At 38.7% G+C, this 16006-nt stretch overlaps 1 protein-coding gene across 3 annotated transcripts in view; it reads left to right on the top strand.

Annotated features, from left to right (window-relative positions):
• Window positions 1-16006, top strand: part of si:ch211-195o20.7 (cytospin-A) — a 72221-nt gene that overhangs the window by 24821 nt on the left and 31394 nt on the right. For all 3 annotated transcript variants that reach the window (XM_039748361.1, XM_039748359.1, XM_039748360.1), the window contains exon 5: window positions 643-1094. In XM_039748361.1, the coding sequence (XP_039604295.1) occupies window positions 643-1094 (452 nt within the window). The remainder of the gene's footprint in view (window positions 1-642; window positions 1095-16006) is intronic.

Below are 16006 nucleotides of genomic sequence, written 5' to 3'. Positions count from 1 at the left end.
CAACTTAAAATGCTCTTAAGTAAAAGTAACTAATTAAATTGTTTTTTAAAAAAAAAAAAAAAAAAAAAAATAGAAGTGCAGCTTTTGATGTGAGCAGCTCCTGACGACAAATATAATAATAAAAAAAAAAGCATAAAAATTGTTTTCTTAGTTGTACATTTTGCGTTCAGTATGGGTATGGCAATGCACTGTATAAGTACATGCTACCAATACCCCTCCCCCTTTTTCATTACAATGCTATATTATGTGCTTTTCTAGGACTCCCCATTGTCTTCACAGCTACGTACTAGTTCTGAGCATTTGAAAACTTAAGTTGTTCCTAACAAATTCTGTATTACTTATGTCTGAAAGGGAAATGGTATGCCTGTACTTTCTTTTGAGTAGTGAAATGTGAATATTATTTAAAGAATGAAAGTCCCGAACAGTTAAATCAAAATAGCAGTAAACTGTCAAAATCAAGGCTGGATTTAGAGAGTAAGAAATTTAATAGGTGGTAGGTAACAATGTGCATTAGGGTTCATATTTTTCATTTGTGTGCAATTGTTATGTTGGTTTGTTTCTCAAATGCACTTATTCAGACAAGAAATAAATTTACTTTTCTTACAGGTTGTGTTGTTTTTTTTTTTCCCCCCTCTATGCTAGGTAGACCAGGAAGAATGGAGACAGTTTCAATCTGACCTGCAGGTAGCTGTTTCTGTTGCTGATCGTATAAAATGTGAAGCTGAAGATGAACTTGCTGCTCTTAGAAAAAAACACAATGAAACAAATGTTGAGCTTGTGAGCCTACATGAGGAGCATAGCAGGATAGTAAAAGAGATGAGTGAACTTAGTATATCCTATCAGGACAAGCTGAAAGAGCTGCTTGCTGCTAAAGAATCTGCAAAAGCATTTTTTGCACTTAAAATATCCAACCAAGAAACTGAGAAAGAACTTGTCACTCTCAGAGCCACCCACCAGAAAACTGTAGAAGAACTGATGAGAGTCACAGAAAAATGTCATGAAATGGAGACTGAACTTAATGAGATCAGAGCAGATCGTCAAGAAAGACGGTCCTTCAGTCAAGTGGCAAAAGAGGCGAGAACTGTGTTTTCCAGGTTTGTAGAAATTATTTCCATAAGTAAAAGGTTCACACAATTTGTTTTTTTCTTTTCAATGGCCACACTATTATCATTCTTCTCTGGGGTGTTATTCATTGGTGTAGGAAATTTGACACCTCCGAATCATGATCCTTGATTAATTTTGTTTCAGAAATGCTCATGAATGGCAGTGGTTTCAGATTTTACATACATCTCTGAATATAGGTATGCACACATAATATTTGTATTGTGTGTTTGATGGTGTCAGTCATGCACTGGTTAGTGCTGCTACTTCAAAGACCCAGTATTCTCCTTGTATTGTAGTTTGCCAGTGCTTACCAAATCTGTATCAATTGTTCTATGAATAATGCGTTTTGTCAATTCGGAACTCAAAACTGGTCACAGAGGTCAGGATGTTTCCTGCCTTATGCCCTGTTATCAGGCTGGCTCAGGACTCCTGTATAATCCTGATTTGAACTGAACAGGTTTGAGAGTGTCTGTGTATATTTGTTATATAAATAAATACACACACCTAACAGAATCCTAGTTTAACATTCGCATATAAGCTTCCCTGCATTTCATGATTGGGGGCGGCACTGCAGGGTAACACTATTTATGCATCAGCCTTCCTTGTAGCCATCACAAATAGTGTCATTTGCTTCATGCTTTCAGCTTCACAATGAGTATGTTGTTTCTTTGTGGAAACAAGTTAAGATCATTAATAGTCCAGGGAAATGATTAAGAGAGAAGAACTGGTAGTAGAAAATAAATATAATTATAGGAAGATAAAGAACAAAAGCTGCCGTCTAGTTTCACTGAATCAATGAGTTTCTCAGAAACTTTTAAATGAATATATAACTCAACAAAAAGTTCTCATTTAGTTAAAAAGCTACAATTAGTGGATACTATATGGATGCATCACCCTGCTAAAGAGAGGTCATTTGGATTTATCAATATTTAGGGGTTTAAAAACAAAAGTACATCAGAAAAGCCTAAATACCCCCCAAAATCTTAAACACTTTGACTGATTTGATTGAAATTTGATGAGGTTTTGAAAAAAGAATTAGTGCTGTGTGTGTGTGTGTGTGTGTGTGTGTGTAGTGGTTTAGTTTGTTGATTACATGTGCGGACATGGGCTCTGTATTATGCAAATGAAGGATGCAGTACATGTGAATAACACCAGTAACCTTTTATATATATATAAAAAAAAAAACAAAACAAAAAAAACTGTTAATCACTCTTGGTTGAATATCAACTCTCCTCTTGGTTATCCATTCTGCTCTGCCAACATCCAATCGTGACACAGAAGACTACAAAGATTGAGATCCGGTTTCCACACACCACATCGTGGTGCTTAAATTGAGCATTCTTGGAGCAAATTCTCTTCTACATCAGTCTTGGATTATAGTGCTTGAATGGGAAGTAGCAGGTATTGTAATGATGCTCACAGTATTTGCTATTCACATTAATATGTCAGTGTAACATGTAAGGTACTGGCACTTAGAGATATAAAATAAATTATATATAATATACACACACACACAGTGGAACCTTATTTCACGAACGTCTCGGTACATGTACAACTCGGTTTACGACCAAAAAGTTCACCAAACTTTTGCCTCGGTTCACGACCACACACGAACAAGCCAGTTTCCCTTTCGGTTTGTACATGTTCAGTCTCTCCCTGTGCAGCGAGCGAGAGAGAGAGAGATCACGACACACACAGAGGCAGCACGAGACGCAGACACACACACACACACACACACAGGCAGCGCGAGAGAGAGCTGGACGCATTAAGGTAGGAAGGCAGTTAAAGAATGCACTGGGCTTGATTTTGTTTACACTTCTGTTTCCAGTGATCGGTTTGTAGCGTGCATTGTTGCAATGTTATTTTTCTTGGTGGTTTATTAAATTACGGATTTTTTCAAATGTTCATTTTTTCCCTGTGCTTAAAACTCATTAAAGTGCTTTTAGCCAGCGGTTGGAATCGCTATAGCACAAACTAATTGCAGTGTTAGTTTTCTCTGTTGTTCAAGGTTTTCTCAGTGTTGTTCAATGTTTTTACATTAGTTTACTATTACGCTGTTCATTCTATGGTTTAATTAACTATATTTGTGCTTAAAAACTTACAAACTATATGTAAATATATATATTTTTTTTATGGTCTGGAATGGATTAATTGTATTTACATACAAACCTATGGGGGAAATTGCTTCAGTTCACGACCAAATCGGTTTATGACCAGAGTTTTGGAATGAATTATGGTTGTGAACCAAGGTTCTACTGTATATATGTATCTGTCTCCATTTTCCAACCCGCTGAATCCGAATACAGGGTCACGGGGGGACTACTGGAGCCAATCCCAGCCACACAGGGCACAAGGCAGGAGTCCCGGGCAGTGTGCCAACCCATGGCAGGACACACACACACACAAACACTCCCACACACCAAGCACACACTAGGGCCAATTTAGAATTGCCATTTCACCTAACCGGCATGTCTTTGGACTGTGGGAGGAAACCGGAGCGCCCGGAGGAAACCCATGCAGACACTGGGAGAACAGGCAAACTCCACGCAGGGAGGACCCGGGAAGCGAATATATCTATACTAATAAAAGGCAAAGCCCTGACTGACTCACTCACTCACTCACTCACTGACTCATCACTTATTCTCCAACTTCCCGTGTAGGTAGAAGGCTGAAATTTGGCAGGTTCATTCCTTACAGCTTCCTTACAAAAGTTGGACAGGTTTCATTTCAAAATTCTACGCGTAATGGTCATAACTGGAAGCTATTTTTCTCCATTTACTGTAATGGAGTTGAGCTCGAAAGCCATGGGGGACGGAGTTTCGTGTGACATCATCACGCCTCCCACGTAATCACGCAGTACGTAGAAAACCAGGAAGAGCTCCAAAAAACATGCATTATATAATTGAGAAGGCAGCGAAACAATAAGAAGCGAGCGAGTTTTATATACAACCATATTCATGAGTGCTGCTACTTCGGAAACAAAGCACGGTGTAAACCTAAAGTTTAAATTAAGTTCATAGACTGGCTGCCGCTGGCGTTTGTAATTTAGTGCCTGCCCATATAAGGCTGTCAGTCAGCGGGAATCCAATAGAAACACTGCCGCTAAATATTCACGGGTGAAGGAATGTGCTTATGCAGAGGAAGATGAGGTGGTCAGGGTGGTGTTTGGCACAAACTCAGCGAAACTGCGAGAGAAAGTTTTAAGTGTCGGGTCTTAGCTAACATTAAATACAGCCGTGGCCATGGCACCAGCACAGCTGGGAAACTTTGATGAATGTACACCAAGCGGCTCACGTGAACTGACACAGTGCGCAGACAAAAATTAACAGTTCCAAAGAGTGCTGAACAAAAACCAAATTACACAATTGAGAAGGCAGCAAAAAAATATGAAGCGTCTGATACATACAAGCATATTCATAAGTGCAGCTAATGCGGAAACAAAGCACATGGTGGAAAAAGTCAATGTCCCGCTAAAGGAAGACAGTGTAAAAAAAAAAAGTGTGTCAGGTCTCAGATAAAGAAGAAAACGAGCTGTTTATTGATGCAGTAAGAAACAAATCGATGAATGAAACCTGTTATCTTTACAACGATTGACAAACACGGAATGTAACTTGAACACAACACATCCTACAAATATGAACCTGATTGAAAGAAATAATAATCAAATCCTTGATGACAGCAACACTCAATAACTCTCACAAAACAATTACTGTATATTGACAATCATGTTACGTTATTTTTAAAATGTTCCCTTTCCTTTTTCATAACTTCTTTAACACACTACTTCTCCGCTGCGAAACGCGTATATATATATACACACATATATACACACACTAATAAAAGGCAAAGCCCTCACTCACTCACTGACTCATCACTAATTCTCCAACTTCCCGTGTAGGTAGAAGGCTGAAATTTGGCAGGCTCATTCCTTACAGCTTACTTACAAAAGTTGGGCAGGTTTCATTTCGAAATTCTACGCCTAATGGTCATAACTGGAAGGTATTTTTCTCCATTAACTGTAATGGAGTTGAGCTGGAAAGACGTGGGGGCGGAGTTTCATGTGACATCATCACGCCTCCCACGTAATCACGTGAACTGACTGTCGACGCAGTACGTAGAAAACCAGGAATACCTCCAAAAAGCGCTTAAGAAAACATGCATTATATAATTGAGAAGGCAGCGAAACAATAAGAAGCGAGCAAGTGACATATACTACCATATTCATGAGTGCTGCTACCTCAGAAAGAAAGCAAGGTGTAAACCTAAACTTTAAATTAAGTTCATAGACAGGCTACCGCTGGCGTTTCACATGCCCACGGGAATGTGGGATACAAGTTTATTGAGAGGACGCAGGATATAAGCGAGTTTTGATCACTTTGTAACTAAGTTAAAATTGTAGGTGAAGGGGTGTGCTTATGCAAATTCCGAGAGACTGTGTTTGTGGGGGATTGACAGTTAAGGCGGGTGGGGGAGTCATGTCATCATCACCCCTCCCATTTACCTCATTTCGCTCTGAGCTGAGCATGCTAACTCTGTCTTCCGAAGCAACTTCGTCACACTGCCACCAAATACTCACTGAAAAATCCACAAGTTAATACACACTCTGTCTCTAGAATTTCTCCACACTGAATCCTTCAGGAACTACTTACAAAAGGTTACATTGACAATCGTGTTACGTTATTTTTAAAATCTTTCCTTTTCTTAGCACAAGCACAGCTGAGAAGCTTGATGCATGTGCTCCATAACGCGTTAAAAATAATGCATTTAATCACACTTTGCATTACAAGCAAAGGGGAGCTTTTGTCAATGCATGATTTCCTGGTACACCGATTACATTGATCAGAGCATCCCGATTCATTTTACCCTCGCACCACCTTAGTTTGAGAAGAAGTATGAAAAAATATGAGGTTAACACAGAAAAACAGATCACCAATTCAAGCTTTATGAATAATCGATTCGCCATCAATAATTGTTTTGGTAAAGCCATCCTCCTTCCATTTTATAATTTTTCCGCCACTAGCCATGATTAAATGAGCGGTAAAAAGTAAGAGCAAGCGAGGGTGACTTATTTAGGCAGGCATATATATGACAGCAACACTCATGACAATGTCAATCATGTTACGTTATTATTAAAATGTTTCCTTTTCTTTTCATTACTTCTTTAACACACTACTTCTCCGCTGCGAGGCGCGGGTATTTTGCTATATATATATATGAATTACCTCCAAAGAGCGCTGAGACTTTTGATATCATGAACATGTGTACAAAAGGGGTCTCCTGCCCAGCAAAAGTCGAGCAGCCAGCACGCGTGCATAGCTGTGCCGGCCTTTGAGACGCTGACTGCGCTTCTGCCTTAAGTCAAAGTGAGCACTTTTAATTTTTTTCTTCCTCCCCCTGCGCTATAGCCCAGACAAGTGCAAACACGGGACCCCTTTTCTACACCACGGAAAAATAATATTAAGGCGATTCACACTTTCTTTTGCACGTATACGATTATGAGGTCCTCAGCTCGGATTATGAAGATACGCACATGAGTGGAGGACTGACAGTGCCATCACAGCCGATAAATGGCGGGGCGTCTCACCAGTCTACACAAGACCCACCGACTGTCCCCAAAAGGCGATCATAACGTCAGCGAACACATCTCTCTATACTATATAAAAGAAAAAGGCAACTTTCCTTTCTTTACACCTTTTTTCCTTTTATCCCAAACCAAAGCCTTTCTCTCTTAACACTGCAGAGGACACAAAAATAATTTTCTTTAATTGCCAGTAAGGCACATTACCAGAGGCACAAATTTGAACGTTCACATAGAAAATGTAATTTCTATACCACAGCCGTCGTGTAGCGCCTTTCAAAAGGGATCTACTACCGAGAGATGATCCATATACATTTTAGCTGCTGTTATAGATATATATCTATCTCTCCCGATCTGCAAACTCTCAAATAGACAAGCCACATGCCGTGAGTGGATGCACGGAGTATGTACGCACGCTTCCCGATTCATTTTACCCTCGCATCCCCTTGGTTTGAGACGTATGAAAAAATATGCGGTTAACGCAGAATCATGTTTCGTTAATTTTAAATTGTTTCCTTTTATTAGCACAAGCACAGCTTCGATGCATGTACTCCATAACGCGTTAAATAAAATAACGCATTTAATCACACTTTCAATTCCAAGCAAAGGGGAACTTTTGTCAATGCATGATTTCCTGGTACATCGATTACATTGATGCACACATTAGAGCTACAAAAATATTAGAGTCGGAATAAAGCACATTCCTACGACTGATCGGAGGAAAATTTCATTTCAAAAGACTACCCGACGGAAGCCTTGATAAAAGCATGGTTTTGTGCGTGCTGAAAAGCAAGCAAAATTAGATGCATTACAGAAAGCGGACTTTTTAATTAAAAAAATTAATCTAATTAATTAGAGGCTGTGTAATAATTAATCTTGATTGATCGTATGTAATCACACATGAAAATTTGCCCCAAATCGCAAATGTTTTTTTTAATTTAAAAGGGTTTTAGTGGGCGACAGAATCAAATAATAGACATGGACATGAATATTGTAAACTCAAGCTCTTTTAATTTCTGAAAAAAAATGCTTTTAAACTGCATTTCAATTCAAAACAGAAACAAAAATATCATCCCTGGCTAAAATTGGGCAGACTTAAAAATAAAGTAGTAGTTTAAGTACTTTAAGTACATTTTCAGAATGGTATTGTCTTTAAATAATAATAACCAAAATTAATAAAGTACAGTTTTTCTTCTAAAAAAAAAAAATATGGCAGAAACATAAAAGGTAATTTGACCAGCTTCACCTTTAAACTCCGAGTAATCTTAGCCCAAATTATTTTGTACATTAGGCTAAAACAGTGTGATCATTGAACATTTTTTAATTAGATGTAATTAGAATTACTAATGGTCACGGAAGTCCAATGATCCCCAGTAAGAGCCACAAAGTCCGCTTTTTGTAATGCATCTAATTTTGCTTGCTTTTCAGTGTGCACAAAACCATGCTTTTATCAAGGCTTCCGTCGGGTAGTCTTTTGAAATGAAATTTTCCTCCGATCAGTCGTAGGAACACACTTTATTCCGACTCTAACATTGTTGTAGCTCTGATGTGTGCATCAATGTAATCGATATACCAGGAAATCATGCATTGACAAAAGTTCCCCTTTGCTTGGAATTGAAAGTGTGATTAAATGTGTTATTTTTTTTTTAATGCGTTATGGAGTACATGCATCGAAGCTTCTCAGCTGTGCTTGTGCTAAGAAAAGGAAACATTTTAAAAATAACGTAACATGATTGTCAATATACAGTAATTGTTGTGTGTTATGAGTGTTGCTGTCATCAAGGATTTGATTATCATTATTTCTTTCAATCAGGTTCGTATTTGTAGGATGTGTTGTGTTCAAGTTACATTCCGTGTTTGTCAATTGTTGTAAAGATAACAGGTTTCATTCATTGATTTCTTTCTTACTGCATCAATAAACAGCTTGTCTTCCTTTTTATCTGAGACATCACACACTGCATGCACGGGTTTTTTATAACACTGTCTTCCTTTACCTGGACATTGACTTTTTCCACCGTGTGCTTTGTTTCCGCAGTAGCTGCACTTATGAATATGCTTGTATGCGTCACTTGCTTCATGTTCTTTTTCTGCCTTCTCAATTGTGTAATGCGTTTTTTGTTCAGAGCTCTTTTGAGCTGTTGCTTTTTGTCTGCGTACAGCGTTCACAGTCAGTTCACGTGAGCCGCTTGGAGTACATGCATCGAAGGTTCTTAGCTGTGCTTGTGCTATCTCGTGCGATGTTGCGATGTCCATGGCTTTATTTAATGATAGCTCAGACCCAGCACTTAAGTTTCTCTCACACTTTTTGTGCCAAACACTATTCTATCCCTGACATCTTATCTTCGGCTGCATAAGCACAGTCCTTCACCAGCAATTTTAACTTTGTTACAAAGTAATCAAAATTCTCTTTTATACCCTGCGTCTTGTCGTTAAACTTGTATCTCGCGAATATCGTATTCATCGTAGGCATGACAAACGCCAGCGGCTGCCTGTCTATGAACTTAAGTTAAACTTAAGTTTCACACCGTGCTTTGTTTCGGCAGTAGCTGCACTGAATATGTTTGTATACGTCACTCGCTTCATATTCTTTTGCTGCATTCTCAATTGTGTAATGCGTTTTTGTTCAGCGCTCTTTGGAGCTCTTCCTTATTCTCTGCGTACTGCGTTCACAGTCAGTTCATGTGAGCCGCTCTCTTGTGTGATCTTGCGAATATTTACCTTATATGAGCAGGTACTCAATTACGTGGGAGGCGTGATGATGCGGGACGCAACTCCGCCTCACATGGCTACCGAGCTGGATCTGCTGTTTAAAGACTAAAAGTCTTGTCTGTCAGTCAGATGAGGCTTAAATCACTGAAGTTAGAGATACCCAGAATGTTTTCCATTCTGTGCAGTACATGGTCATGTCTGACTGTGTCAAAAGCTGCACTGAGGTCTAACAGAATTTAATAAATTGGTTTGTCCAGAGTCTGTAGCCATAAGCAAATCATTATTTACTTGAAGCAGACTGGTTTCACAGCTGTGCTGCACCCTGAAACCAGACTGAAAGGGTTCCATCAAATTTTTAGCAAAAAAGTCATTGGCGAGTTGGGAGGGTACAGCACGTTCAAGAACTTATGATAGAAAAAATGAGAAATGGACCAAAAATTAAGATTGTAAGCATCAAGACCAGACCTTCTTAACATTGGGGTTACAGAAGTGATTTTTAAAGTGGCTGGCAAAAAGACAGTATCAAGGGATGTATTTGTTATTGTCGTAACAATTGGGATTACGGCATGGAGGCAGGATTTAAGAAGTGTTTTGGGGATGGGGTCCAGTCCACAAGTAGTCAGTCTCATCTTACACAGCAGGTCATTGCCAAAAGCAGAGGCAACTGGTGGAAATTTTTAGAAAATGAGCTGGATGAATTGGGAAGACAGGGAAAGATGTAAATGTATGATGAATTTGTTAGCTGAAATATTCTGATTTTTAATTTTATTATGGAAAAAGTGGAGGCATTTTTCACAGGGTACAGTAGTGGAGGGTAATTGGGCCATATGCAGGTTGAAGTAGTTTATCTACAGAGTACGAAATCCTTGAGTTATCATGGCCACTTTCTCTCATTTTGCCGTAATGGGTTTTCTTCGCTGCAGTTAGTACATCCCTGTAAGCTTTCTGATGGCCAGAGAAAGCCTGGATATGCATGGTGAGGCCAGTGACATGGCATTTTCTCAAGGTGTTAGCTGTTTGCTTTCATAGACCATTACTCTGAACTGTACCATGGAGCTGAGTGCTTAAAGGAAACCGCCTTATGCTTTAAAGCAGCAGTTTTATGAAAGGCTGAGTTATAGAAGTCAACAAGACTATCTACTGTACTATTATTTTACATGCATTTTTATTACTATTTTAATATTGTTTTTTGTATCAGTATACTGCTGCTGGATTATGTGAATTTCCCCTTGGGATTAATAAAGTATTAATCGATCTATCTATCGATCGTTGATGGAGTAGTTGGAGAAAGACAAAGATCAGAAATTTTTTGATTTCTGAGAAAAATTTGATGTTTACTGGTAAGAGGAGAGAGAGGTAATGAAACGGACGAAAGTACTGTTTTTTTTTTTTTTCCTTTTTATTACAAAGTAATTTTATTGCAATCCATACAAATCAATCAAGTTTTACAAAACAAAATTGAGTTCAGAACAAATCGATCCCCACCCCTCAGAGAGAGAGCAAGCCAAACGCTTTGAAATTTAAGACCTGTAAACATACCTAAATTAATAAATTCTCTGTGCTTTATGAGCTTATTTTAAAATATTACTGATTAGATCCTGCCATGTTTTGAAAAAAGTGTATAACACATCAGTTTCCCATTGACTTAAAAGAGGAGAGTTTGGGTTTTTCCAGTTTATCAGAATAAGTCTGCGTGCCAAAAGTGTAGTGAATTCAATCACAATTTTTTTTGTCTTTCTCCACCTTAAACCCATCTGGAAGAATCCCAAACGCAGCTGTTAATGGGTTAGGAGGGATTGTGAGACCAAGGCTGTTTGAAAGGTAATTAAAAATTTTCTCCCAGAATGATGTTAATTTGGTGCAGGCCCAGAACATGTTACCTAGTGAGGCTGGAACTAGTTTGCAGCGTTCGCAGGTTGGATCATGCCCTGGAAACATTTTGGAGAATTTTAGTCGAGACAGATGTGCTCGATATATAATTTTGAGTTGTATAATTGTATGCTTTGCACATGTGGAGCTTGAGTGAATTCTCTGCATTGCTACTTTCCACTCCTTTTCTGATATATTAATTGAGAGATCTTTTTCCCAGTGTCCTCTTGGATCTTTGAAAGGGAGGGATTGTAAAATGATTTTATATATTGTAGAGATGGAGTCCAAGTCCTTGAGATTGAGCAATATTTTTTCCAGCATGGATGTGGGTGCAAGATGAGGAAAATCTGGAATGTTCTGTTTAACAAAGTTCCTGATTTGAAGATAGTGAAAGAAGTGTGTAGTTGGAATGTTAAATTTGGAATGTAATTGTTCATAGAATGCAAAGACGTTGTCTATATAAAGATCTCTAAGCAAGTTAATTCCAAATTTTTTCCAGATATTAAAAACTGCATATGTTTGCGAAGGTTGAAAGAGGTGGTTCTCTTGCAGAGATGCCACAGATAGAAGCTTCTCTGTCTTAAAATGTTTTCTACATTGGTTCCAGATTCTAAGTGAGTGGAGCACAATTGGGTTATTAGTATATTGCCGATAATGTGTGTAGGCTTGAGGAAGAGATTGGTTATCTCTTGCTTCTGTAAATGTTGCTAATAGGAGAGGAGCTAGCTGAGCGGAGAATTTCTTGTAAAATTCTGCAGGGTAGCCATCAGGGCCTGCTGCTTTCCCTCCTTGGAGTGACTTGGAGCTTCTAGTAATTCTGATAACGCCAGAGGTTTTTCAAGTTCCTCCACACTAAAAGTGTCTATTTGTGGTATTTGTAATGTATCCAGAAATGCATTAGATTGTGTATTGTCTTCTTTAAACTCAGTAGTATATAAGGATTTATAGTAGTCTCTGAAAGTGTGCATTATATTTTTGTGGTCGACGAATTTATCTCTGTTCGTGTTGGTGATTACTGAGATTATGTTGCGCACTTCTTGCTTGTGAATTTGTTGAGCTAAAAGCTTATTAGCTTTCTCTCCATGTTCATAGTAATGATGTCTGGATTTATAAATTAGTAGTTCAGTTTCTTTAGTTGTCAGAAGGTTTAGTTCTGAATGCAGAGCCTGCCTTTTCCTATGTAGAGTCTCACTTGGTAGTCTGGCATGTTCTTCATCTATTCTAGTAATTTCGCTTTTTATCTCTGCTGTTTTCTTGACTTCATTTTTATTTCTGTGGGAAAGATATGAGATAATCTGTCCTCTTAAGAAGGCCTTAAGAGTTTTCCAGAGTATTCCTGCAGAGATCTTGGAGGATGTATTTGTCTCTAGAAAGAATTTTGTTTGGATATAAATTCCGTACAATTTTCGTCTGCTAATAGAAGTGGGCTGAGACGCCATCTGCGGGGTGAGTGTATGGGGCTTAGTAATTTTAGCTCCAAGATCATAGGTGCATGGTCAGAAATAACAATAGCATCGTATTCGCAAGATTTAATCATAGGCAAGAAGTTATTGTCTATAAAGAAGTAATCAATCCTTGAGTAGCAATGATGTACTGGTAAATAGAAAGAATATGTCCTTGAATTTGGGTTTAAAAACCTCTAGGGGTCTGATATAAGTTGTGATCCGTTATAAACTTTGTAATTATCTTTGCGGTGTATGATGCTGTTCCCCCTGTGGAAGAAGTCCTATCTAAAAGTGGATTTAGAACACAAAGTCCCCAGCCATTATAACTTTGAGTGTTCAGATAGGGAATGGATGCAAATAAATTTTGTATAAGTTCCTTATCGATATTAGGTGCATAAACATTTATCAAGATCATTTTACAGTTTAGATAAGTCTCCCATGACCATTACATCTCTCCCTTCAGGATCCAATACTACATCTGATGCTACAAATTGGGACCGTTCTATGTATGAGAATTCCCACACCTCTAGTTATAATTGTAAAAATTAAGAGGAAAGATTAGGTATAGATCAAGCCTGCTCTCTTTCTAGGACTTGCTGATCTGAGCTTGGGTGCAGCTTTAGTTTTCGATTCTTTCGGATCCCCTTTCTTGTTGGCCATGTTTATACAGTGGTGTGAAAAACTATTTGCCCCCTTCCTGATTTCTTATTCTTTTGCATGTTTGTCACACAAAATGTTTCTGATCATCAAACACATTTAACCATTAGTCAAATATAACGCAAGTAAACACAAAATGCAGTTTTTAAATGATGGTTTTTATTATTTAGGGAGAAAAAAAAATCCAAACCTACATGGCCCTGTGTGAAAAAGTGCCCCTGAACCTAATAACTGGTTGGGCCACCCTTAAGCAATGAGTCTTTTACAGCGCTCTGGAGGAATTTTGGCCCACTCATCTTTGCAGAATTGTTGTAATTCAGCTTTATTTGAGGGTTTTCTAGCATGAACCGCCTTTTTAAGGTCATGCCATAGCATCTCAATTGGATTCAGGTCAGGACTTTAACTAGGCCACTCCAAAGTCTTCATTTTGTTTTTCTTCAGCCATTCAGAGGTGGATTTGCTGGTGTGTTTTGGGTCATTGTCCTGTTTGCAGCACCCAAGATCGCTTCAGCTTGAGTTGACGAACAGATGGCCGGACATTCTCCTTCAGGATTTTTTGGTAGACAGTAGAATTCATGGTTCCATCTATCACAGCAAGCCTTCCAGGTCCTGAAGCAACAAAACAACCCCAGACCATCACACTAACACCACCATATTTTACTGTTGGTATGATGTTCTTTTTCTGAAATGCTGTGTTCCTTTTACGCCGGATGTAACGGGACATTTGCCTTCCAAAAAGTTCAACTTTTGTCTCATCAGTCCACAAGGTATTTTCCCAAAAGTCTTGGCAATCATTGAGATGTTTCTTAGCAAAATTGAGACAAGCCCATCCATCCATCCATTTTCTAACCCGCTGAATCTGAATACAGGGTCACGGGGATCTGCTGGAGCCAATCCCAGCCAACACGGGGCACAAGGCAGGAACCAATCCTGGGCAGGGTGCCAACCCACCGCAGGACTGAGACAAGCCCTAATGTTCTTTTTGCTTAACAGTGGAAATCTGCCATGCAGGACGTTTTTGCCCAGTCTCTTTCTTATGGTGGAGTTGTGAACACTGACCTTAATTGAGGCAAGTGAGGCCTGCAGTTCTTTAGACGTTGTCCTGGGGTCTTTTGTGACCTCTCGGATGAGTCGTCTCTGCGCTCTTGGGGTAATTTTGGTCGGCCGGCTACTCCTGGGAAGGTTCACCACTGTTCCATGTTTTTGCCATTTGTGGATAATGGCTCTCACTGTGGTTCGCTGGAGTCCCAAAGCTTTAGAAATGGCTTTATAACCTTTACCAGACTGATATCTCAATTACTTCTGTTCTCATTTGTTCCTGAATTTCTTTGGATCTTAGCATGATGTCTAGCTTTTGAGGTGCTTTTGGTCTACGTCTCTGTGTCAGGCAGCTCCTATTTAAGTGATTTCTTGATTGAAACAGGTGTGGCAGTAATCAGGGCTGGGGGTGGCTATGGAAATTGAACTCAGGTGTGATACACTACAGTTAGGTTATTTTTTAACAAGGGGGCAATTACTTTTTCACACAGGGCCATGTAGGTTTCCCTAAATAATAAAAAACATCATTTAAAAACTGCATTTTGTGTTTACTTGTGTTATATTTGACTAATGGGTAAATGTGTTTGATGATCAGAAACATTTTGTGTGACAAACATGCAAAAGGATAAGAAATCAGGAAGGGGGCAAATAGTTTTTCGCACCACTGTATATGCTTACATATACTGTAGCAATCTCCTTGGGTTGAATAGATACAGGATATCTCGGGATAATAAGCAAATAATATGAAAAATAACACCGCTGCTAGCGGAGCTCCACTTCAGGCATCCATCTCTCGCATTGGACGAGACCAAAAAAATAAATAAATAAAAGTACTGTTTTTTTTGATCAGAGTCCCAAATTGCTGCTATTAGTGTTGCCGACAGATAACCCAGATGTACAGTTCAAGTCTAACATATGACCACTAAAGTAAGTAGGAAAATCAGCCTGTTGCATCAAGTCAAAACAGTCTAGTAAAGATAGGAATTAATTTCTCATTTTTATATGTAATAATGTCAGTATGGATGTTAAAATCGCTAAGAAGAATTGCTCTCTTTGAAAGGAAATTTAAGTTGGTTAATAATTCAGTCAGATCAGATAAAAAGACACATTGTATTTTGGGGGTCAGTAGAGAAAAATGAGTAAGACGGGACCTGATTTCATTGTTAGTTTAAGAGCCAGACACTCGAAAGACAATATGCAGTCAATTGGGATTTTGCTGTTTAGCTCTGCTCTAACAATTACTGTGACTCCTAAGCCTAGTCATGAGCAGTGAGGCATTGCGAAGTAAATGTATCCAGGTGTTGTCTCCATGAGAGACATAAAATCATTTGGTTTTTGCTAGGTTTCTGTTGGGCATAGCATGTCAAGGTTGGAGTCTATGATGAATTCTGACAGCACTAGCACTTTGCCATTAAGAAATCTTGAATTAAGAAATGCAATATTAGCTGACGATGATTCATTGTGCTCGGATCCATGATCGGAGGTTATTTTATTTGTTTTCCTTTAACTTGCTTGATATGTCAAAAGAATAACAAGACTCTTAACAATTAACACTATCTTCCATCCATCCATTTTCCAACCCGCTGAACCCGAACACAGGGTCATG

The sequence above is a fragment of the Polypterus senegalus genome, chromosome 3 (genome assembly GCF_016835505.1).
Source record: "Polypterus senegalus isolate Bchr_013 chromosome 3, ASM1683550v1, whole genome shotgun sequence".
Lineage (NCBI taxonomy): Eukaryota > Metazoa > Chordata > Cladistia > Polypteriformes > Polypteridae > Polypterus > Polypterus senegalus.
Note: the sequence above shows the minus strand (reverse complement) of the source record. Positions and strands in the feature narration are given on the sequence as shown.